The sequence below is a fragment of the Microcebus murinus genome, chromosome 20, assembly GCF_040939455.1.
Source record: "Microcebus murinus isolate Inina chromosome 20, M.murinus_Inina_mat1.0, whole genome shotgun sequence".
NCBI classification, from domain to species: domain Eukaryota; kingdom Metazoa; phylum Chordata; class Mammalia; order Primates; family Cheirogaleidae; genus Microcebus; species Microcebus murinus.
The window spans coordinates 35927533-35947549 of record NC_134123.1 but is presented as its reverse complement, the minus strand read 5'-3'; the positions used below and the strand labels follow the sequence as shown (position 1 = coordinate 35947549).

The 20017-nt window shown below is 53.4% G+C and overlaps 1 protein-coding gene across 1 annotated transcript in view; it reads right to left on the bottom strand.

Moving 5' to 3' along the window:
* SPIRE2 (spire type actin nucleation factor 2) overlaps positions 1 to 20017 on the bottom strand; it is a 36290-nt gene that overhangs the window by 3054 nt on the left and 13219 nt on the right. Inside the window, exons 3-13 of the mRNA XM_075995904.1 lie at positions 15573 to 15929; positions 13775 to 13855; positions 13471 to 13635; positions 12474 to 12560; positions 12101 to 12224; positions 10955 to 11124; positions 9814 to 10009; positions 6740 to 6861; positions 4893 to 5027; positions 4716 to 4783; positions 721 to 748 (exon numbers count right to left, since the gene is read on the bottom strand). Coding sequence (XP_075852019.1) covers positions 721 to 748; positions 4716 to 4783; positions 4893 to 5027; positions 6740 to 6861; positions 9814 to 10009; positions 10955 to 11124; positions 12101 to 12224; positions 12474 to 12560; positions 13471 to 13635; positions 13775 to 13855; positions 15573 to 15929 — 1533 coding nt within the window. The remainder of the gene's footprint in view (positions 1 to 720; positions 749 to 4715; positions 4784 to 4892; positions 5028 to 6739; positions 6862 to 9813; positions 10010 to 10954; positions 11125 to 12100; positions 12225 to 12473; positions 12561 to 13470; positions 13636 to 13774; positions 13856 to 15572; positions 15930 to 20017) is intronic.

Genomic DNA, 20017 nt, shown 5'->3' with positions numbered 1-20017 from the left:
AATTAACAGTGATGAGGTGGAAGTTTTGTCATTGCCAATGTTAGGAAGTTCCTCTTAAGCAGATTTTCTTTTTTTTTTTTTTTAAGACAGTCTCACTCTGTTGCCTGGGCTAGAGTGCCATGCCGTCAACCTAGCTCACAGCAACCTCAAACTCCTGGGCTCAAGCGATCTTCCTGCCTCAGCCTCCTGAGTAACTGGGACTACAGGCACACGCCACCATGCCCGGCTAATTTTTTCTATGCATATTTTTAGTTGGCCAATTAATTTCTTCCTGTTTATAGTACAGATGGGGTCTTGCTCTTGTTCTTAAGCAGATTCTTGTTTCTAAGCTGAGGCAGGAGAGGATGACATACTGGTAGATGTTATTAGCCGTTTATGTCTGTGCACACATGCACATAACCATACACCCAAACTGCAATAAAACACTCAAGGAAGTTGTCGAGTGTGAGAAGGTAGGACTTTTAGAGGGGAAGTAAAAGGTTTCTCAGCACCAGCCTACTAACAAGGAACGTTTGGAGGAAAAAACAAAACAAAACAAAACACCTACAGGGGTCTTTACAAACTGCACACAGCCCTGAAAAGTGCAGGTGTGGACTTGGCATGGAGGAAGGAGACGGATGAGGCACCCGGTGAGGACAAGACCACCAATACATCCAACAGAAGACAGCAGAGCCCCTGTCCTACCTCAGTCAAGCCCCAAAGATCCCAAACGAGGCTCACCTTCATGCTACAAGAAGTGCAGACGGCTCTGGAAGGGAAGGAAAGAAGGGCAGTGTCAGCTGTGAGCCGGGCACCACATCCCACCCCCACGGCCCTGGCCCCGGCCCGGGTCAGACCATCCTCACCTTCCGAATGGTCCCTGCTTCCTTCAACACTTTACTCTCATTTTACTCCAAATCCTGCTTTTCGCTATACTTAGCTGTCCACCCCCAGCACTCCTGCCCTCAGTGTTCTCTCCTGCCTCACGCTTCTCACCCACAGAGCAACCGCCTAAGCCAGAGGGGGCTCAACTGAGATGCTCAGTTTTAAGCAGCGATTCATATTTTTTTATTTCCATACCTGATTTGAAAAGTAAATGTCTTCTTGTAAAAATTCAAACATTAGAATTACAATTTAGACAGCCCAGCAGAGATGACCTCTGCTAGTAATACAGTTTCCATCTTCCAGACTTTTATAAACTTATATTAACAACACACAAAATTTTACAAATAAAATGAGGAATTTTGGGCCTGGCGGGGTGGCTCACGCCTGTAATCCTAGCACTCTGGGAGGCCGAGGCAGGAGGATCGCTCAAGGTTAGGAGTTTCAAACCAGCCTGAGCAAGAGCAAGACCTTGTCTCCACTAAAAAATAGAAATAAATTAATTGGACAGGCCGGGCGCAGTGGCTCACGCTTGTAATCCTAGCACTCTGGGAGGCCGAGGCGGGCGGATTGCTCAAGGTCAGGAGTTCAAAACCAGCCTGAGCGAGACCCCGTCTCTACTATAAAAATATAAAGAAATTAATTGGCCAACTAATACATATATATATAAAAAATCAGCCGGGCATGGTGGCTCGTGCCTGTAGTCCCAGCGACTCGGGAGGCTGAGGCAGAAGGATTGCTTGAGCCCAGGAGTTTGAGGTTGCTGTGAGCTGGGCTGACGCCACGGCACTCACTCTAGCCTAGGCAAGAAAGCGAGACTCTGTCTCAAATTAAAAAAAAAAAAAAAAAAAAAATTAATTGGACAACTAAAAATACATAGAAAAAATTAGCCTGGCATGGTGGCACGTGCCTGTAGTCCCAGTTACTTGGAAGGCTGAGGCAGAAGGATTGCCTGACCCCAGGAGTTTGAGGTTGCTGTGAGCTAGGCTGATGCCATGGCCCTCTAGCCAGGGCAACAGAGTGAGACTCTGCCTCAAAAAAAGAGGTATTTGGCATACTATTCTGTAAGGCTATGTCAGGGGCTCTTCTCCACATGAGTACAAGTTGTCCAAACTAATTTTCTCAGACAAAGGACAATATTCTCTTGCATTGATATCCTATCATTAATTTTTTTTTTTTTGAGACAGAGTCTCACTTTCTTGCCTAGGCTAGAGTGAGTGCCGTGGTGTCAGCCTAGCTCACAGCAACCTCAAACTCCTGGGCTCAAGTGATCCTCCTGCCTCAGCCTCCCGAGTAGCTGGGACTACAAGCATGAGCCACCATGCCTGGCTGATTTTTATATATATATATATTAGTTGGCCAATTAATTTCTTTCTATTTTTATGGTAGAGACGGGGTCTCGCTCAGGCTGGTTTTGAACTCCTGACCTTGAGCAATCTGCCCGCCTCAGCCTCCCAGAGTGCTAGGATTACAGGCGTGAGCCACCGCGCCCGGCTCCTATCATTAATTTTTAATCAACAAACCTCTGGGTTAATTTAATTTGATTTCATTTTTTTTTTTTTTTTTTTTTGAGACAGAGTCTCACTTTGTTGCCCAGGCTAGAGTGAGTGCTGTGGCGTCAGCCTGGCTCACAGCAACCTCAATCTCCGGGGCTCAGCGATCCTACTGCCTCAGCCTCCCGAGTAGCTGGGACTACAGGCATGCACCACCATGCCCGGCTAATTTTTTGTATATATATTTTTAGTTGGTCAATTAATTTATTTCTATTTTTGGTAGAGACGGGGTCTCGCTCAGGCTGGTTTCGAACTCCTGACCTTGAGCAATCCGCCTGCCTCGGCCTCCCAAAGTGCTAGGATTACTGGCGTGAGCCACCAAGCCCAGCTTGATTTCATTTCGTTTAGGTAACATACTGTGTGTGACTTAAATCCTTTTAAATTTATTGAGACTTGTTTTGTGACCCTGAATATGGTCTCTTGGTAAATGCTTTATGTGCACTTGAGAAGAATACATCTTCTGTTGTGTGAAGTCCATTTATGTCAGTTAGACCCAGTTAGCTGATAGTGTTGTTCAGGTCTTCTGTATCCTTAGTTTTTAACTTCCTGTCTACTGTGGTATCAATTATTGAGAGAAAAGTATTGAAATATCTATTAGCAATTGTAATTGTGGATTTAACTATTTTGCCTTGTTCTATAGTTCTGTCATTTTTGCTTCATGCATTTTCAATCTCTGTTACCAGGTATGTTAATGTTTAGGACTGTTAGTTCCTCCCTTTGTTATTATGAAGCCAACAAAGCTTTAGCTCTGGTAACATTTTCTGCTCTGAAATCTCTTTGTCTCTTTTGATACGAATGTATCAACCTCAGCGTCCCAGTGTTAGTGTGGTGTATCTCTTTTCATCCTTCTACTTCTGACCCGTCAGTGCCTTTATATTTAAACTACATGTCTCAGAGGTGGCAGGTAACTGACTCTTTTTATGCAGTTTGGGAAACTCTGCTTCTTAATTGGGTAGCTCAGAGGATTCACGGAGCTGTGTTGAAGTCCGTCATCTGGCTACCTGTTATCTTTTTGACCCATTTGTTTTTTGTTCCCCTTTTCTTTTTTTTCCCCACCTTCTTTTGAGTGGAGTATTTTTTTTTTTTTTGAGTCACAGTCTCACTCTGTTGCCCAGGCTAGAGTGCCGTGGCATCAGCCTCGCTCACAGCAACCTCCAACTCCTGGGCTCAAGCGATCCTCCTGCCTCAGCCTCCCGAGTAGCTGGGACTATAGGCATGCACCACCGTTTTACCTGTCCAATTAATTTCTTTCTATTTTTCAGTAGAGATGGGGTCTCGCTCTTGCTCAGGCTGGTTTCAAACTCCTGACCTTGAGCAATCTTTCCGCCTTGGCCTCCCAGAGTGCTAAGATTACAGGCGTGAGCCAATGTGCCCAGCTTGGGTTGAGTATTTTTTATGATTGGCTTAGTAGTTCTAACTCCATTTTTTTCCCCCAATAGATTTAGGGTGGACAAGTGGTTTTTTGAGGCATGGATGAATTGCACAGTGCTGACATCAGGGCTTTTGGTGCAGCCATGACAAACTGTTTTACTTTAGTAGTTGCTTTAGGGCTTATAGTATATCTTTAATTTATCATAGTCTACCTTCAAGCAATATTATGCCACTTCAGGTGCAGTATAAGAACCTTATTATATTCCTGGCCTACAAAAGACAGCCAACGGAAAAAACAAATAGAAGAGAAATAATTGTTAAAAAAAAAGAACCTTATTATAGTAGATTTCCAATTGCCCCTCTCCCTGGCCTTAATACTATCGTTATAACACATTTTGCTTATATATATATTATATTTTATTATTATTATTATTTTTTTTTTTTTTTGAGACAGAGTCTCACTTTGTTGCCTAGGCTAGAGTGAGTGCCGTGGCGTCAGCCTAGCTCACAGCAACCTCAGACTCCTGGGCTCAAGCGATATATATATTATAAACTATAATATATTGTTATTGATTTTTTTCTGGTTTTGTTTTTCGCATGCCCGGTCACATCTGATCAGACACCAGACATATAATCTTGCTGGGTTCTGTGTATTTTTTTTTTATTCCTGTTCTCGAGCGTCATTCTGGGAAGCAGTAGAGATACTTGGGAACGGTGAGGTCCCTTCAGATCTTGCTTTCATGGTCTGTGGGACAGGCCTGGAGCAGGGCGCAGCCGGGGCTGCTTACTGCACGCTAGGGAGGCAAGCCCTTCCTGGGTCGCACTAACCACAATCACAGGAAGCAGGCCAGCACTCTCCTAAGGGCCTCCCACCTCTCTTTCCCTTGTGGATTCACAACCAAAGTGGTTACGGACGGACGGAAGGCTCACCTTTTGCAGAAGAGACAGGTAGGTGGCCACGAGAACAGTGAGAACTTGGCCCAGCAGCAGCAGCAAATCTGTATGGAAAGGCCCGGTTAGAGCCCAGCTGCGTCCAGAGCTCGCTGGTCCGGCCCTGTGCTGGCCCCCTCAGGCCTCCTGACCAGCCCTGGGCCCCAGCCACCTCACCTTCCCTTTCCTCAGACTGCTGAAGAGCTCCTTGTTCTGGAGGAACTTCTCCATCTCGGCCTTGACCAGCACACGGCGCACGTCCATCACCTCCTCCACGGTCAGGGCCAGGCTCTCCACGGGGTGGCTGAACTCCTGGGGGCAGGGGTGCCCGCGGGACGTGAGGGTCAGGCCGTCCCAGCGGGAGTCTCTCCAAAGTGCTTCTCCTTCCCTGGGCATGCCCCTGTCTTCCCGGCCTGAGTCTGGACAAGACTGGCCGCTTCCTAAGACATGTATGCTCCAGCCTCCTGATCCTGGGGCCGTGCCTGAGCCCAGCTCTCCTTTGGGGAGGCCCTGCTGCAGCAGGCCAGGCCCCCCCCCCGACTTGCCAGCCCAGCCGGCTGGCCCCCAGCCCTCACGACCACACTCCTCTGCTCCCCGTGCTTGTCCAAGCTGCCCCCACCTGCAGACACACACCACAGCTGAGCCAGACCAGCCAGAGCCCTCCCCGCAGGAGGCCCTGTGACCCCTGACGTGTTGCCCTGCATCCATCATCCGCACTCAGCACGTCTGTCCCGACCACCTGCTCCTTGGGGCGGGGTGGGGCAGGGCGTGCCGGGGAGAAGCCCAATGAAGACGCCATGGACTCAGCCTCCCTTCCCTCAGCCGTCTGAGGGAACCTCGGCAGCAAACCTGCCCGCCCCAGTCGCGCCTGCAGCTGAGAATCCAGCCCCTGCTGTTGCCGTCCTCACAGCAGCCTCCGAGAAATCCCAAGCTCAGCCGCCTCTGGATCTCTACCCCAGAAACGTGCACAGCAAAGATAGCGAGTCCAGAACTGAAAGGGGCATTTGGTCTGGGGAATATTCACGCTGCCTTACTTTTACATGACACTTATGCTTTTGAAAGTATTTCAACATCTCTTCTCCTCTGAGCCTCTTGGTAAAGCCTCACAGGGTGACGGCAGCCACGCTGCTGACTGACACCCACGCCTGCAGGCTGCACCGTGGCCGTACACTCCTGTTACGTCTTTTCATAAAATCATGCACTGGGCCGGGCGCGGTGGCCCACGGCTGCAATCCTAGCACTCTGGGAGGCCGACGCGGGCGAATTGCTCAAGGTCAGGAGTTGGAAACTAGCCCCAGAGCAAGAGCGAGACCCCGTCTCTACTTTAAATAGAAAGAAATTAATTGGCCAACTAATATATATAAAAAAAAATTAGCCGGGCATGGTGGCGCATGCCTGTAGTCCCAGCTACTTGGGAGACTGAGGCAGGAGGATCGGTTGAGCTCAGGAGTTGGAGGTTGCTGTGAGCTAGGCTGACGCCACGGCACTCTAGCCTGGGCAACAAAGCGAGACTCTGTCTCAAAAAAAAAAAAAAAAAAAATCATGCACCGAAACTGGGGTCCATGTGGGGACCTCACGTATCAGCAAGCGTCAGCTCTCCATAATCACAAGGCAGACGAAATCCACGGCTGAAGGGGCCGAGGTCCCCAGCGCCCAAGCCCCACGGGGCAGGGTCACACACCAGAGTCAAGGTCTCGGCCCAGTGAAACCTTCCTGAAGGCACAGGGTGTGCAAGTTTTCCACCTGCCTGAACCTCACAGAGACCACACGCAGAACTCAGATTCCGGACAGCCCTGCAAGGTGGCTCCCTGGCTTTGGGGTTGCCATGCCAACGTGCCCCCGTGGGCAGCAGCAAAGACCCACCTCCCAGACGGGGGCACAGCGTCCCGCCTGGAGACCAAGTCAGACCCAGCCACACCCACGGGACGGAGCCCCCAGCACTCCTGGACACCAGGCTGATGTCTCGTGGCAGGGAGGGGGATACTCAGGAGACCCCCAAGCCCCACCGATGGCGCATCCCTCACCAGCCATAGGTGTTTGGCCTCTGGGGCCACGGAAGTCTCTGGTCTGTCCTCATTGGAGCCCAGGTTGCTGCGTAGGGAGGGGCTGGGGTCCGGCCGGGACGGGACACTCCCAGCACAGGGACCTGGAGGCAGAGTGGAGGCCCCGTCAGGATGACCTGGGTTCTGGTGGGGGAGGCCGTGCCGATGATGGAGACAGCAGGGGGGGGGTTCCTGGGGGCGGGGGGGAGGGCAGCCCCGAAAGGGGTCAGGTGGAAAGCACGTTGCTATGTTGGAACCTTCACCAGGGCCCTGCATTCGAGCCCCACAACCTCATGGACATTAGAGGTCCTGTGGTCCTGGCAGTGCCTGCCACGCAAGGGGCAGATGCAGCAGGTGAGACCTCCCTAGGCACCAGGCACACTCCCCCTGGAGACCCGGGGTGGGGCAGAGCTCCCTCCTGAGTCCCGGGGGCAGCTGGGCAAAGGAAAATCTGGGGCAAGAGTGAGGTTTTGAGTGAGCCTGACCTGGCCCTCTGAGCACTGCAAAGTGAGTGGCAATGAGCTCCAAACGTGGTAAGAAAAAAAAAATAAGATTTAAAGAAAAAAATGAAAATAAGAAAGAAAAGAATTGAAATCAAGAACAAAAACGCACAACGAAAAAGAAAAAAGAAGGCCGGGCGTAGTGGCTCACGCCTGTAATCCCAGCTCTCTGGGAGGCTGAGGCGGGCGGATTGCTCGAGGTCAGGAGTTCGAAACCAACCTGAGCAAGAGCGAGACCCCGTCTCTACTATAAATAGAAAGAAATTAATTGGCTAACTAATATATATATATATATATATATATATATATATATATATATATATATATATATATAAAATTAGCCGGGCATGGTGGTGCATGCCTGTAGTCCCAGCTACTTGGGAGGCTGAGGCAGAAGGATTGCTTGAGCCAGGAGTTTGAGGTTGCTGTGAGCTAGGCTGACGCCATGGCACTCACTCTAGCCTAGGCAACAAAGCGAGACTCTGTCTCAAAAAAAAAAAAGAAAAAAAGAAAAAATAATAATAAAAACACAAAGTGAGGCCGGGCACAGTGGCTCACGCCTATAATCCTAGCACTCTGGGAGGCCGAGGCGGGTGGATTGCTTGAGGTCAGGTGTTCAAAACCAGTCTGAGCAAAAGCAAGACCCCGTCTCTACTTTAAATAGAAAGAAATTAATTGGCCAACTAAAAATATGGAAAAAATTAGCCGGGCATGGTGGCACACGCCTGTAGTCCCAGCTACTCGGGAGGCTGAGGCAGGAGGATTGCCTAAGCCCAGGAGTCTGACGCCACGGCACTCACTCTAGCCTGGGCAACAAAGCGAGACTGTCTCAAAAAAAAACCAAAAACAAAAAACACAAAGTGAGTGGTTTAAGTACCAGACGGGATCAGAAAGCTGCTGCAGATGACCTGGCCGGCAAACAGAGACCTGGCCGTGCCTGGTGGGATGCAGACCCAGCGTCCCAATGACACTGTGCAGAGCTCAGCATTTACAGCACTGGGACCGGCACCACGAGGCCAGCAGAAACCGTTCTATGCTCACTGGTGGGGAAGGAGCTTGTGGGGAGCCGTCACTCATGTCCCATCAGGTTCCCGGAGCTGAGTGTGGCACAAGCCCACCTGGCTTGCTGTGGACACACGTTTCCATTCACAGAGGAAAGGGCTCGGAAGCCCGATCTTCCGTCTACCTGTTGTCAGTCTACCCCTAGTCATCTTCTTTGTATGTCTCCAATATGTTAATAGTCATCTCTAGGTATTAGAATCATGGAAATTTTTTAAAAGCCTTCCAAAAAATGTTTTTGTAATGAATATAGGTTGGCTATTTCGTGAGAAAGTTTTTACCGGGCACAGCAGCTCTCACCTGTAATTCCAGCAACTCGGGAAGCTGAGGCAGAAGAATTGCTTGGGGCCAGGAGTCCGAGACCAGCCTGGGCAACACAGTGAGACCCCGTCTCTACAAGACATATTTAAAAAAAAATTAGCCAGGCACGGTGGCTGACACCTGTAGTCCTAGTAAGTAACTTGGGAGGCTGAGGCTGGAGGATCATTTGAGCCCAAGAGTTCAAGGTGGCAGTGAGCTGTGATGACGCCACCGCACTTCAGCCTGGGTGACAGAGTGAGACCCTGTCTCTACAAGTATGAAGTTTTCAGGCTGGGCGTGGTGGCTCACACCTGTAATCCTAGCACTCTGGGAGGCCGAGGCGGGAGGATTGCTCGAGCTTAGGAGTTCGAAAACAGCCTGAGCAAGAGAGAGACCCCGGGCCGGGCGCGGTGGCTCACGCCTGTAATCCTAGCACTTTGGGAGGCTGAGGCGGGCGGATTACTCAAGGTCAGGAGTTGGAAACCAGCCTGAGCAAGACCCCGTCTCTACCAAAAATAGAAATAAATTAATTGACCGACTAAAAAATATATATACAAAAAATTAGCCGGGCATGGTGGCGCATGCCTGTAGTCCCAGCTACTCGGGAGGCTGAGGCAGTAGGATCGCTGAGCCCCGGAGATTGAGGTTGCTGTGAGCTAGGCTGACGCCAGGGCACTCACTCTAGCCTGGGCAACAAAGTGAGACTCTGTCTCAAAAAAAAAAAAAAAAAAAAAAAGAGAGAGACCCCGTCTCTACTAAAAATAGAAAGAAATTAATTGGCCAACTAAAATATATACATATAGATTGAACACCATAGTTTTAGGAAAAAAAAAATATATATATATATACATATAGAAAAAATTAGCTGGGCATGGTGGCGCATGCTTGTAGTCCCAGCGACTCGGGAGGCTGAGGCAGGAGGATCACTTGAGCCCAGGAGTCTGAGGTTTGCTGTGAGTGAGGATGACGCCACGGCACTCTAGCCCGGGCAACAGAGTGAGACTCTGTCTCAAAAATAAATAAATAAATAAAAGCATAAAGTTTTCAGTAAAAAGGGGGACACCTTCCTAAGGTGACGGGCAAAGACCATCGATACCCTTGTGCAGGTGACAGCTGCCCCGACCCCGGGGGGCTGCCTGCTCGGGAGGACACGGCAGCTGACCGGAGGGAGGACGGAGGGTGGGCGTGAGAGGAAACACGTGCCTTGGTCTTGGGGGCCAGGCCTCCATGTGTGCATGCTGCCCGCTCGGGGCCGCGGGGGCTCTGTCCCTCCCGGGGGCTGCGGGGCCGGCTGCAGGCCCGAGGCCACCTCGCTGCGAAGCTGGGCCAGGTCGTGCTCCGAGAACGAGCGGTCCCGCTTCAGCGTCACCTCCCCACACGGAGACTCTTCCTCCTGCGGACACAGCAGACCAGCCCTGCCCTGCCTGTCGAGGGACGGCGGCACAGGGCCCAGGGGAGCTGGGGGGCCCATGGGAGCCGTGAGGTCTGCCCCCACTCACTGCCCAGCCTGCCATCTTCTGGCGGTTCACGGCGAGTGTCTGAACAGCCAGGCTTGCCCCCAAGGCTGTCCAGAAAGTCCAGGGTGGATCTAGTGTCGGGTGGAGGCTGAGCCCACTGAGAAGGCCACCAGCAAGGCCACCGCCCTGTCTTCCTGGGACGAGGCGAGAGCCACACGCAGAGGGCAGTGAGGGGTACAGGAAGTCTCGCTGGGAAGGGGCTGCTCAGTTTCCTGGCCCTGAGACGATGGCTCACTGCCACGTCCACGAACACGTGAGCCACCAGGATGGGGAAGACTCCCTGAGCCCAGCAATCTGCTCCTGGGGCAGGCACAGCCGACAGGGCCACATCAGGACACAGCTGCATGGCTGGGGGTGGTGGCTCACGCCTGTAATCCTAGCACTCTGGGAGGCTCAGGCGGGCGGATTGCTCGAGCTCAGGAGTTGGAGACCAGCCTGAGCAAGAGCGAGACCCCGTCTCTACTATAAATAGAAAGAAATTAATTGGCCAACTAACATATATAGAAAAATAATTAGCCGGGCATGGTGGTGCATGCCTGTAGTCCCAGCTACTCGGGAGGCTGAGGCAGGAGGATCGCTTGAGCCCAGGAGTTGGAGGTTGCTGTAAGCTAGGCTGACGCCACGGCACTCACTCTAGCCTGGGAAACAGATCGAGACTCTCTCAAAAATAAAAAAAGGACACAGCCGCAGCCTCCACAGGCCTCAGCCTGCAGCTCTGGGCAGGGGGTGCCCCGCTAGGCTCAATCTGCTGCTGCTGCCCTCTGACCTCCCCGCCCTCCCTCCTCCCTGGGCCTTCCCCAGGACCCTCAGGGGGCTCCAACCTCAGACGTGTTCATCTCCTCCATCTCGGCCAAGGTGGGCGCCTTGAGCAGCACCCGGGGCCTCGGGCGCTGGACGCCGCTCCCAGCGTTTGGGACGGACAGGTTGATGCAGGAGGTGGAGGTGGCCTCTCCGGAGCAGGCGTCCAGGATGCAGGGCAGAGAGCCGAATCCTGGGAGGACAAGACAGTGAGCCTGGGGCCGAGAGGGCACCGGGCAGGAGCCAACAGCCTCAGGTGCACCTACGGCTTAATTCCCCCATTGCACAGCAGGGGGAAACTGAGGCACCTAACCAATGAGGAACTCCAGCCGGGAGAGCCACCCCATCTCACAGTGGCAGAGCAGAAGCAGGAGTGGAGTTCGCCGTCTCAAATAAACAGTAGTTTTAGGACGGAAGACTCCGGAGGGCATTTTAAAGGAGGGTTAGGTCTCAGACATTTTAATAAGTACCTGTTTTCCCCCCATCTAAAAAACTTTGCTTTTATTTTATTTTCCTCCTGATCGTGAAATTTGTCAAACTATTGTAAAACCTGTGGCAGGTGTGGGGCGAAGCCTGGATAACAGACAGAGCACAGATCACTTTATCTCTATGTACCTATTGTTTTTTTTGTTTGTTTGTGTTTTTTTTGAGACAGAGTCTCACTGTGTTGCCCAGGCTAGAGTGAGTGCCGTGGCGTCAGCCTAGCTCACAGCAACCTCAAACTCCTGGGCTCAGGCAATCCTTCTGCCTCAGCCTCCTGAGTAGCTGGGACTACAGGCATGCGCCACCATGCCTGGCTGATTTCTTCTATATAGTTTTAGTTGTCCAATTAATTTCTTTCTATTTTCAGTAGAGACGGGGTCTCGCTCTTGCTCAGGCTGGTCTCAAACTCCTGACCTTGAGCGATCCTCCCCCCTCGGCCTCCCAGAGTGCTGGGATGACAGGGGAGAGCCACCGCGCCCAGCCCTTTACATACCTCTTGCTAAAACGGTACGAGGCCACCAGAATCCCCCACGTTCACACCTCAAAGATTAAAATGCCCTGCGTCTTCCGAACATGCTGGAAGCCTCAGGCACAACATTCATTCCTGATTTGCGGCCCAGGGGAAGTGGGGGAACCCAGGCCAGGGCCGCCGGGGGTCTCTCTTCTCCCCCCACCCCCGGGCTCACCACGAGCGGCCCAGCCCTTGCCGCCCACCGGGCGCAGCCTCCGCTCTTGCTTGATTTCTTCCAGGATCTTCTCGTGCAGCGTCCGCTGCTTCTGCGGGAGCGGGCGGAGCCGTCTCTCTGAGACCTGTGGGTGGTGGGCCGTGACATGGAGTGGGGGGACCAGCCAGGCCCACCCGGAGGGCGTGCCACCCCCGGCGGTCCGTGTGCACCTTTCCCTGGAGAAGCAGGCGCAGGGCCGTGCGGCCCACGCCAGGGCCGGGGCCAGCCTCCCAGCCCCGGGCATGAGGGGGCCCAGCCGGCCTCACTCAGAGCCTCCTGGGTCGGCCACAGGACAGCCCAGGCCCCAGGCTGCCCGGGCAGGGGACGCAGGTACCTGCTTCAGCGGCGGCCGAGAGCGGATGAAGTCCAGGATGAGCTCGTGTGCGTCCTTCTTCACCCTGGGGGGGATGTCCCCGTCCACCTGCCAGCGAGGACGGAGGCTGCAGGGCTGACTGCTGGCGCCAGGGTGGCCAACAGGAGCTCACCCCTCCCTGCCTGGCCACGGCCGGTCCTCACACTCACTCACCCGCCCTCTCACAGCCTCTGGCCCGGGACCCAGCTGCCTCCCCGCACACGGCACATCCACAGGCCGGGCTCTGGGTGGCTGCAGCACCCACCGCCCAACACCTCCCAACCCAGCTCTGAGCCCCTGCTGCGTGGGTTCATCTGCTCACGGGCTTGGCAGTGCTCACCCCCCAGGGTTACCGTAAGAATGACACCATCATGTGGAAAGGCTACTTAAGTACTCGTTAAACAAAAGATCCTGGCCGGGCATGGTGACTCACACCTGTAATCCCAGCACTCTAGGAGGCTCAGGCGGGCGGATTGCTCCAGGTCAGGAGTTTGAAACCAGCCTGAGCAAGAGCGAGACCCTGTCTCTACTATAAATAGAAACAAATTAATTGGCCAACTAATATATATAGAAAAAATTAGCCGGGCATGGTGGTGCATGCCTGTAGTACCAGCTACTCGGGAGGCTGAGGCAGGAGGATTGCTTGAGCCCAGGAGTTTGAGGTTGCTGTGAGCTAGGCTGACGCCACGGCACTCACTCTAGCCTGGGCAACAGAGTGAGACTCTGTCTCAAAACAAAAAACAAAAAAAAAGATCCTGCTGTCTCAGCTCTTGTGGCCCCTTCTCCGGGAGCCATCCCTGGGCCTCCGGAACCTTCTACCTCCCCTTTTCCTGCCTTGTTACGCTGTCCCCGACATGACCTCATCCTGGGCCATGTGCACCATGTCTGCCTTCCTCATCCTCTGCAGCAGGTCCCTGGCACAGCAACAGGGACCCTGGTCCACCATGGGGGAGGGCGGTGGCAGCAGCAGCCCACTCACCATGACCTTGCGCAGCTTGTAGTTCCGCGCCCGGATGTCCTGCATCAGCATCTCGAAGGGCGTGAGCTGGAACTCGGTGGGAAGCGGGTTGAACTCCTGCTCCTGCACCTTCTTGAGCTTCACCCCGTGGCGGAGCTCCCGCATGAGCTGGACCCACAGCCGGGCCTGGCCCCGGGAGGAGGAGGAGGAGGAGGAGGAGGAGGAGGAGGAGGAGGAGGAGGAGGACACGCTCAGGCCGGGGCAGGGCTCCAGGGCCCTCCACGCGCTTGGGCTGCCCGCTCCCGGGTCAGGAGCCGGGGCTTACCCAGTCCGTGTGACCCAGGCTGTCGAGCTCCACCTGCGGCTTCTCCACCTGGGGCTCGTCCTCGCGAAGCTTCTGCAGCATCTGCGGCCACGGGCTCCGGTTAGTCCAGAGGGGGTGGGAAGACGGCCGGCGCCAGCCTGAGCCCTCGGGCCCTGCCGACCGGGTGACGCCTCCTCAACACGGGGGCTGCCACTCAACCAGCTAAAAGAGGGACCCGTGAGCATTCTGGCCCAGGCTTCAGGGCTCAGAGAGGTCTCTGGGGAAACCAAGTCATCAGCCGTGGAACCACACAGGGCACTCGGCATCCTATGTGCTTCCTCTGATAGCTTCTCTCTGGCAAGGACAGGTTAGAGCCTGACTCCACGTGGCACCTTCTACAGCCTGATCCAGGGACTCTAGTGAGGCACCATGTCCTCCACAGGTGGCAGCACAGGTGTGCAAGCTCCACCATCCCATTAGGTCTCAGTGACAGGTCTGTGCGGGCGGGACACGTGCCCATGCCCTCTCGGTGCACCCACAGCTGCCTCCCGACACGTGAGCCTAGCTGGGGTTCTGCATTCAGACACTTCTCTGATCGGTGCCTGGGACCCAGGACGGCACGGCCCCTGCTAGGTCCTCCAGCACCAGGTGAATGAGTGAATGGGGCGGATCCAACACATCCAGAAACACTCACAGGTGTGCCTTGTGTGAAAGGGGTGGGTGTTGACTGGGAGCAGTGGCTCACGCCTGAGATCCCAGCACTCTGGGAGGCTGAGGCGGGCTGGCTGCTTGAGCTCAGGAGTTCGAGACCAGCCTGAGCAAGAGCGAGACCCTCCCTCTACTAAAAATAGAAAAAATCAGCCGGGCATGGTGGTGCATGCCTGTAGTCCCAGCTACTTGGGAGGCTGAGGTAGGAGGATCGCTTGAGCCCAGGAGTTTGAGGTTTCTGTGAGCTAGGGTGACGCCACGGCACTGTTGCCAGGGCAATGGAGTGAGACTCTGCCTCAAAAAAAAACAAACAAAACAAAACAACCAAAAAACACACCTTCTGCACCTAAGCGAGAGAGTGAAGCAAAGCCGCAGCCTCTCCAAGGCCCCATTTCCTCATCTACAAGACACTGAGAGGAGGTCCACACAGACCTCACCTCACGGAGACATACCAGCTCCTCCAGGGAGAGCCTGAGTAAGAACCCAGGGAGGGGACAGTCAGCTCCTAATTCAGGTCCACAAAGAGGTGGGATAGGCCGGGCACGGTGGCTCACGCCTGTAATCCCATCACTCTGGGAGGCCGAGGTGGGTGGATCATTTGAGCTCAGGAGTTCAAAACCAGCCTGAGCAAGAGCAAGACCCCGTCTCTACTATAAATAGAAAGAAATTAATTGGCCAACTAATATATATAGAAAAAATCAGCCGGGCATGGTGGCGCATGCCTGTAGTCCTAGCTTACTCGGGAGGCTAAGGCAAGAGGATCGCTTGAGCCCAGGAGATTGAGGTTGCTGTGAGTGAGGCTGATGCCAGGGCACTCACTCTAGCCTGGGCAACAGAGTGAGACTCTGTTTCAAAAAATAAACAAACAAAAAAACGTATAAAGTGTCTGCACAGAAGGCAAACGGTGGAGTTACGGCTGCTCCCCCGAAAGTGGCAGAGACTGCGCTGAGGACAGACTCTCTGCTCGGCAGACAGAGAGACAGACAGACGGCCCTGCCTGGTCCCCAGATGCGCGCATGTGCACAGAAGCACCGCCTTGGCCTCGCGCCCTTCCCTGGGACTCCCCTCCTCCGCCTGCCCCGGCCCTACCCGGACCCTCCCCTCCCCTCACCTCCTTGGCTTCCCGGACCCTGGCCAGGAAGGCCTGCAGCTCCAGCGTCTCCACGAAGAGCGCTCGGCACACGGCCTGGTAGTGCGCCCGCGCGCCCCTCGGGTCGGTCAGGCGGGCCGCGCAGAGCCGCATGGCCTGGGCGAAGGTGCGCACTGCGCGGGGGCCGCCCTCGGCCTCCTCCTCCTCCTCGGGGCCTCCGTAGCCCTCATCCGCGGCCGCGCAGCTGCCATCCTCCGAGTCGCTGTTGGCCATGAGGTCGATGAGGCGCTCCAGCTGCGGGCTGAGCTCGCGCTCCTCGCTCTCGTCCAGCCCCCAGTCCAGGGCGCGGTAGATGGCGAAGCCCAGCGACTGCACCATCTGTGGGACGGGGGGTGGACAAGAACCCTCAAGGCGGGCCAGAGGACGGTGGCTGGTCCAAGTGGCAGGCCAAGAGTGGAGAGGGAGCCATCGTCCCAACACAGCTCACACCGGGGACAGGGAAACAGCCAGCACTCCCTCCGGAGGGGACAGGCCACGGTGCAACCAAGGCAGGGACCTGAGCAACAGGACGTTCCCCAGACAGCACACTTTGTTTTTTTTTGTTTTTGTTTTTTTTTTGAGTAAGAGTCTCACTCTGTTGCTTGAGCTAGAGTGCCGTGGCATCAGCCTAGCCCACAGCAACCTCCAACTCCTGGGCTCAAGCAATCCTCCTGCCTCAGCCTCCTGAGTAGCTGGGACTACAGGCATGTGCCACCATGCCCGGCTAATTTTTTCTATATATTTTTAGGTGGCCAATTAATTTCTTTCTATTTTTAGATCCTCCTGCCTCGGCCTCCCGAGTAACTGGGACTACAGACATGCGCCACCATGCCTGGCTAATTTTTTCAATATATTTTTAGTTGGCCAATTAATCTCTTTCTATTTTTAGTAGAGATGGTGTCTCGTTCTTGCTCAGGGTGGTCTTGAACTCCTGACCTTGAGCAATCCTCCCACCTAAGCCTCCTAGAGTGCTAGGATTACAAACGTGAGCCACCGCGTCCGGCCCGCAGATAGCACACTTTGGAAAACAGCCTGGCAAACTCTAAAATCGAGTGTGCACCTGCCACGTGACACCTCCTACCCTGGGTATGTAGCTAAGAGAAAATCGAGAAGGCAAATCCACACAAGACTGGGATGCTCATGACGCCCAGACCTGGGGCAATCTAAACATTCTTCAGCGATAGATGAGCACACATGTGGCCCCTCCTTAGGGTGCAATTCCATGGGGCTTTCAAAGGGCGTGAACCCCCCATGATGCTGAATGGCAGCAGCCAATGCCTTCACTCTGCGAAGTTCGTTCGCTTGAAACTCCAAGCGAGACAAACCTAATCTATAGCAACAGAGGGCAGGGCAGGGGTTCCCTGAGCCGGGGGTGGGTGCAGGACTGGAAGGAACACAGGGAAATTTGGGGTGACAGAACAGGTCTGTTATCTCGATTATGGTGTTGGTCAAAACTAATCAAATGGCCCCCTTAAAGTGTGTGCATTTTACTGCACGTAAATATACCCTGATGAAGCTGATTTTAAAGAAAAGACAACCTGGCTAACTATTAGGCTTTCATGGAATACAACAGTGTATTTTATGTGGAAGGAGAAAGACTAGCGGATTCAATAGATGCTGCTGGGAGTTGCTTAACTCTATGCAGTAAAGCCTGATGCTTGTAAAACATGATGTCCCCTCACTTAAATACTCTTAAGTGCATGTAACTTTTCAACGTATGTAAATGCAACCTGAAAAACAAACAAACAAACAAACAAAACCTAAAAGACAATCCTATCTGAGTAGGGGTGTGGGTAGAGGGTGGTGGCCAGGATTGTAACTTAGTAACCACTGGAGCTTAGCCTGGCTCCACAAGGCTATTTTTCTACTTTCTCTGCCTATGCTTCAAAAATTCTCCATAAGTTTTGTGAAAGCACATTAAAAATACATAGTCTCACAGTAGAGACCTCTTAACTCAGCATTTCTTAGTTTTACTTGGCAGGGAACCCTATTTTCGCAATCCACCAATAACACCCCAAGGAACCAGTGGTTCTGTGGAAGGCATTTGGGAGACGCCAACATATATATGGTCAACTACCCTCTGTGCCCTGCTTTTCCCTGGTACAAGCACTGGTAGCTCCTAGACCTGTCCTCCCCTCCTCTTTCCTGTCACTTGCCTGAGCTGGCACCATGGCAGTGAAAGAGTTAACTCCAACCCGAGCTTCTTATCTGATAGCTGCTCCAATAAAAGCAGTTCTGTGCCCCAAGTCACTGGAAACTTTCTCTGGAAGGCAAAGAATGCTTGTTTCCCATAAGAACACACCTGGGCAGCTGCCAGTCTCAGGACCCCAGCCCTGCCCGCCCAGCAGGTGCAGACAGCCCTGGCCCCACACCTTCCTGCCCGGGGACTGCGGGGGCTGTGCAGGCCACACAGCCCAGGAGTGAGCTCCCTGCCCCTTTTCTCATGACGGGGCCAGCAGGAGAACTTATGGGCCTCTAAGAACAACAAGAGTCCACACAAAGATCTCTGCAAATATTTTAAAGGTGTATATAATAACAGGCTCCTGGCCGGGCGTGGTGGCTCAGGCCTGTAATCCTAGCACTCTGGGAGGCCGAGGTGGGCAGATCGTTTGAGCTTAGAAGTTCCAGACCAGCCTGAGCAAGAGAGAGACCCCGTCTCTACTAAAAATAGAAAGAAATTAGATGGACAACTAAAAATATATACAAAAATTAGCCGGGCATGGTGGCGCACGCCTATAGTCCCAGCTACTTGGGAGGCCGAGGCAGGAGGATCGCTTCAGCCCAGGAATTTGAGGTTGATTCAAGCTAGGCTGATGCCACGAAACTCACTCTAGCCAGGGCAACAAAGCGAGACTCTGTCTCAAAAAAATATTTAAAAAATATATATATATATATACACAAAAATTAGCTGGGCATGGTGGCGCATGCCTGTAGTCCCAGCTACTCAGGAGGCTGAGGCAGGAGGATCGCTTGAGCCCAGGAGTTTGAGGTAGATGCAAGCTAGGCTGACACCACAGCACTCTAGCCTGGACAACAGAGTGAGACTCTGTTTAAAAAACAAACAAACAAACAAAAATAACCGGCCCCTTTGGGAAGTCTTCAGGGTGGCAGGCAGCAACTACACCTCCATCTGGGGACTGTGGGCAGCAGGGCCCAGCGGCCTCCCAGCCCTAGGTGTACTGGACTTTGGGGAAGCAAACATGAGGCAGCAATGACGAGGACGGCTGCCAGTCAGACACCGCAATGCAAATGAGCCTGTGTGTCCTCCCCACCCACCTCCAGGAAACCACACACAGCAGGACACCAGCTTCAGAGAGCCACAGGTAACCCTCCCAGGGAGCTGTTCCAAGGCCAGCATCCAAGGGGGGGTGTCTGTCACCAACACTGTTAAGTACCGCATGTGGTGACGAGAAAAAGCACAGGTTTTGGGCTGGTTTGACTGTTTTCAAAATTCTCAACAACAGACAGCGTATCCTCTACTGGTCTGTGCCCCACACCCATGCTTGGTATGCCACTGTGATTAAGACATAAATAGGTATTGTGGGCTGGGCACAGGTGGCTCACGCCTGAAATCCCAGCACTCTGGGAGGCTGAGGCAGGAGGATCAAGAGACCAGCCTGAGCAAGAGCGAGACCCCGTCTCTACTAAAGATAGAAAAATTAGCTGGGTGTGGTGGCGGACACCTGTAGTCCCAGCTACTCGGGAGGCTGAGGCAGGAGGAATTCCTTGAGCCCCGAGGTTTGAGGTTGCTGTGAGCAATGATGAGGCCACAGCACTCTAGCTGGAGCGACAAAGTGAGACTGTCAATCAATCAACCAATTGGTATTATGATAAAGCTATGCTTTTAAAAAGGCAATAGAACTTGGCCGAGCATGGTGGCTCACGCCTGTAATCCTAGCACTCTGGGAGGCCAAGGCGGGCAGATTGCTCGAGGTTGGGAGTTCGAAACCAGCCTGAGCGAGACCCTGTCTCTACTAAAAATAGAAAGAAATTAATTGACCAACTAAAAATATATATACAAAAAATTAGCTGGGCACGGTGGTGCATGCCTGTAGTCCCAGCTACTTGGGAGGCTGAGTCAGGAGGATCGCTTGAGCCCAGGAGTTTGAGGTTGCTGTGAGCTAGGCTGACATCACGACACTCACTCTAGCCAGGGCAACAAAGTGAGACTCTGTCTCAAAACAAAAACAAAACTAGAAACCATGAAATTCAAGACATCACCTCAGGGTAGGTGGGTAGGAGAGGCGGAGATACCCGATGACACCCTATTGTGATGGGAAAGTTTTGGGGGTGGGGGGTTCCTGGGCACTGGGTCATTGGACTCATTTTTTTTCTCTCTGCCCCTGAAATGCACCCTGCGCCCCGGGGGCCCACCCTCTTCTCCGAGCACCCAGATTGGGATGGGTCCCCAGGGGTCATGAGGCCGG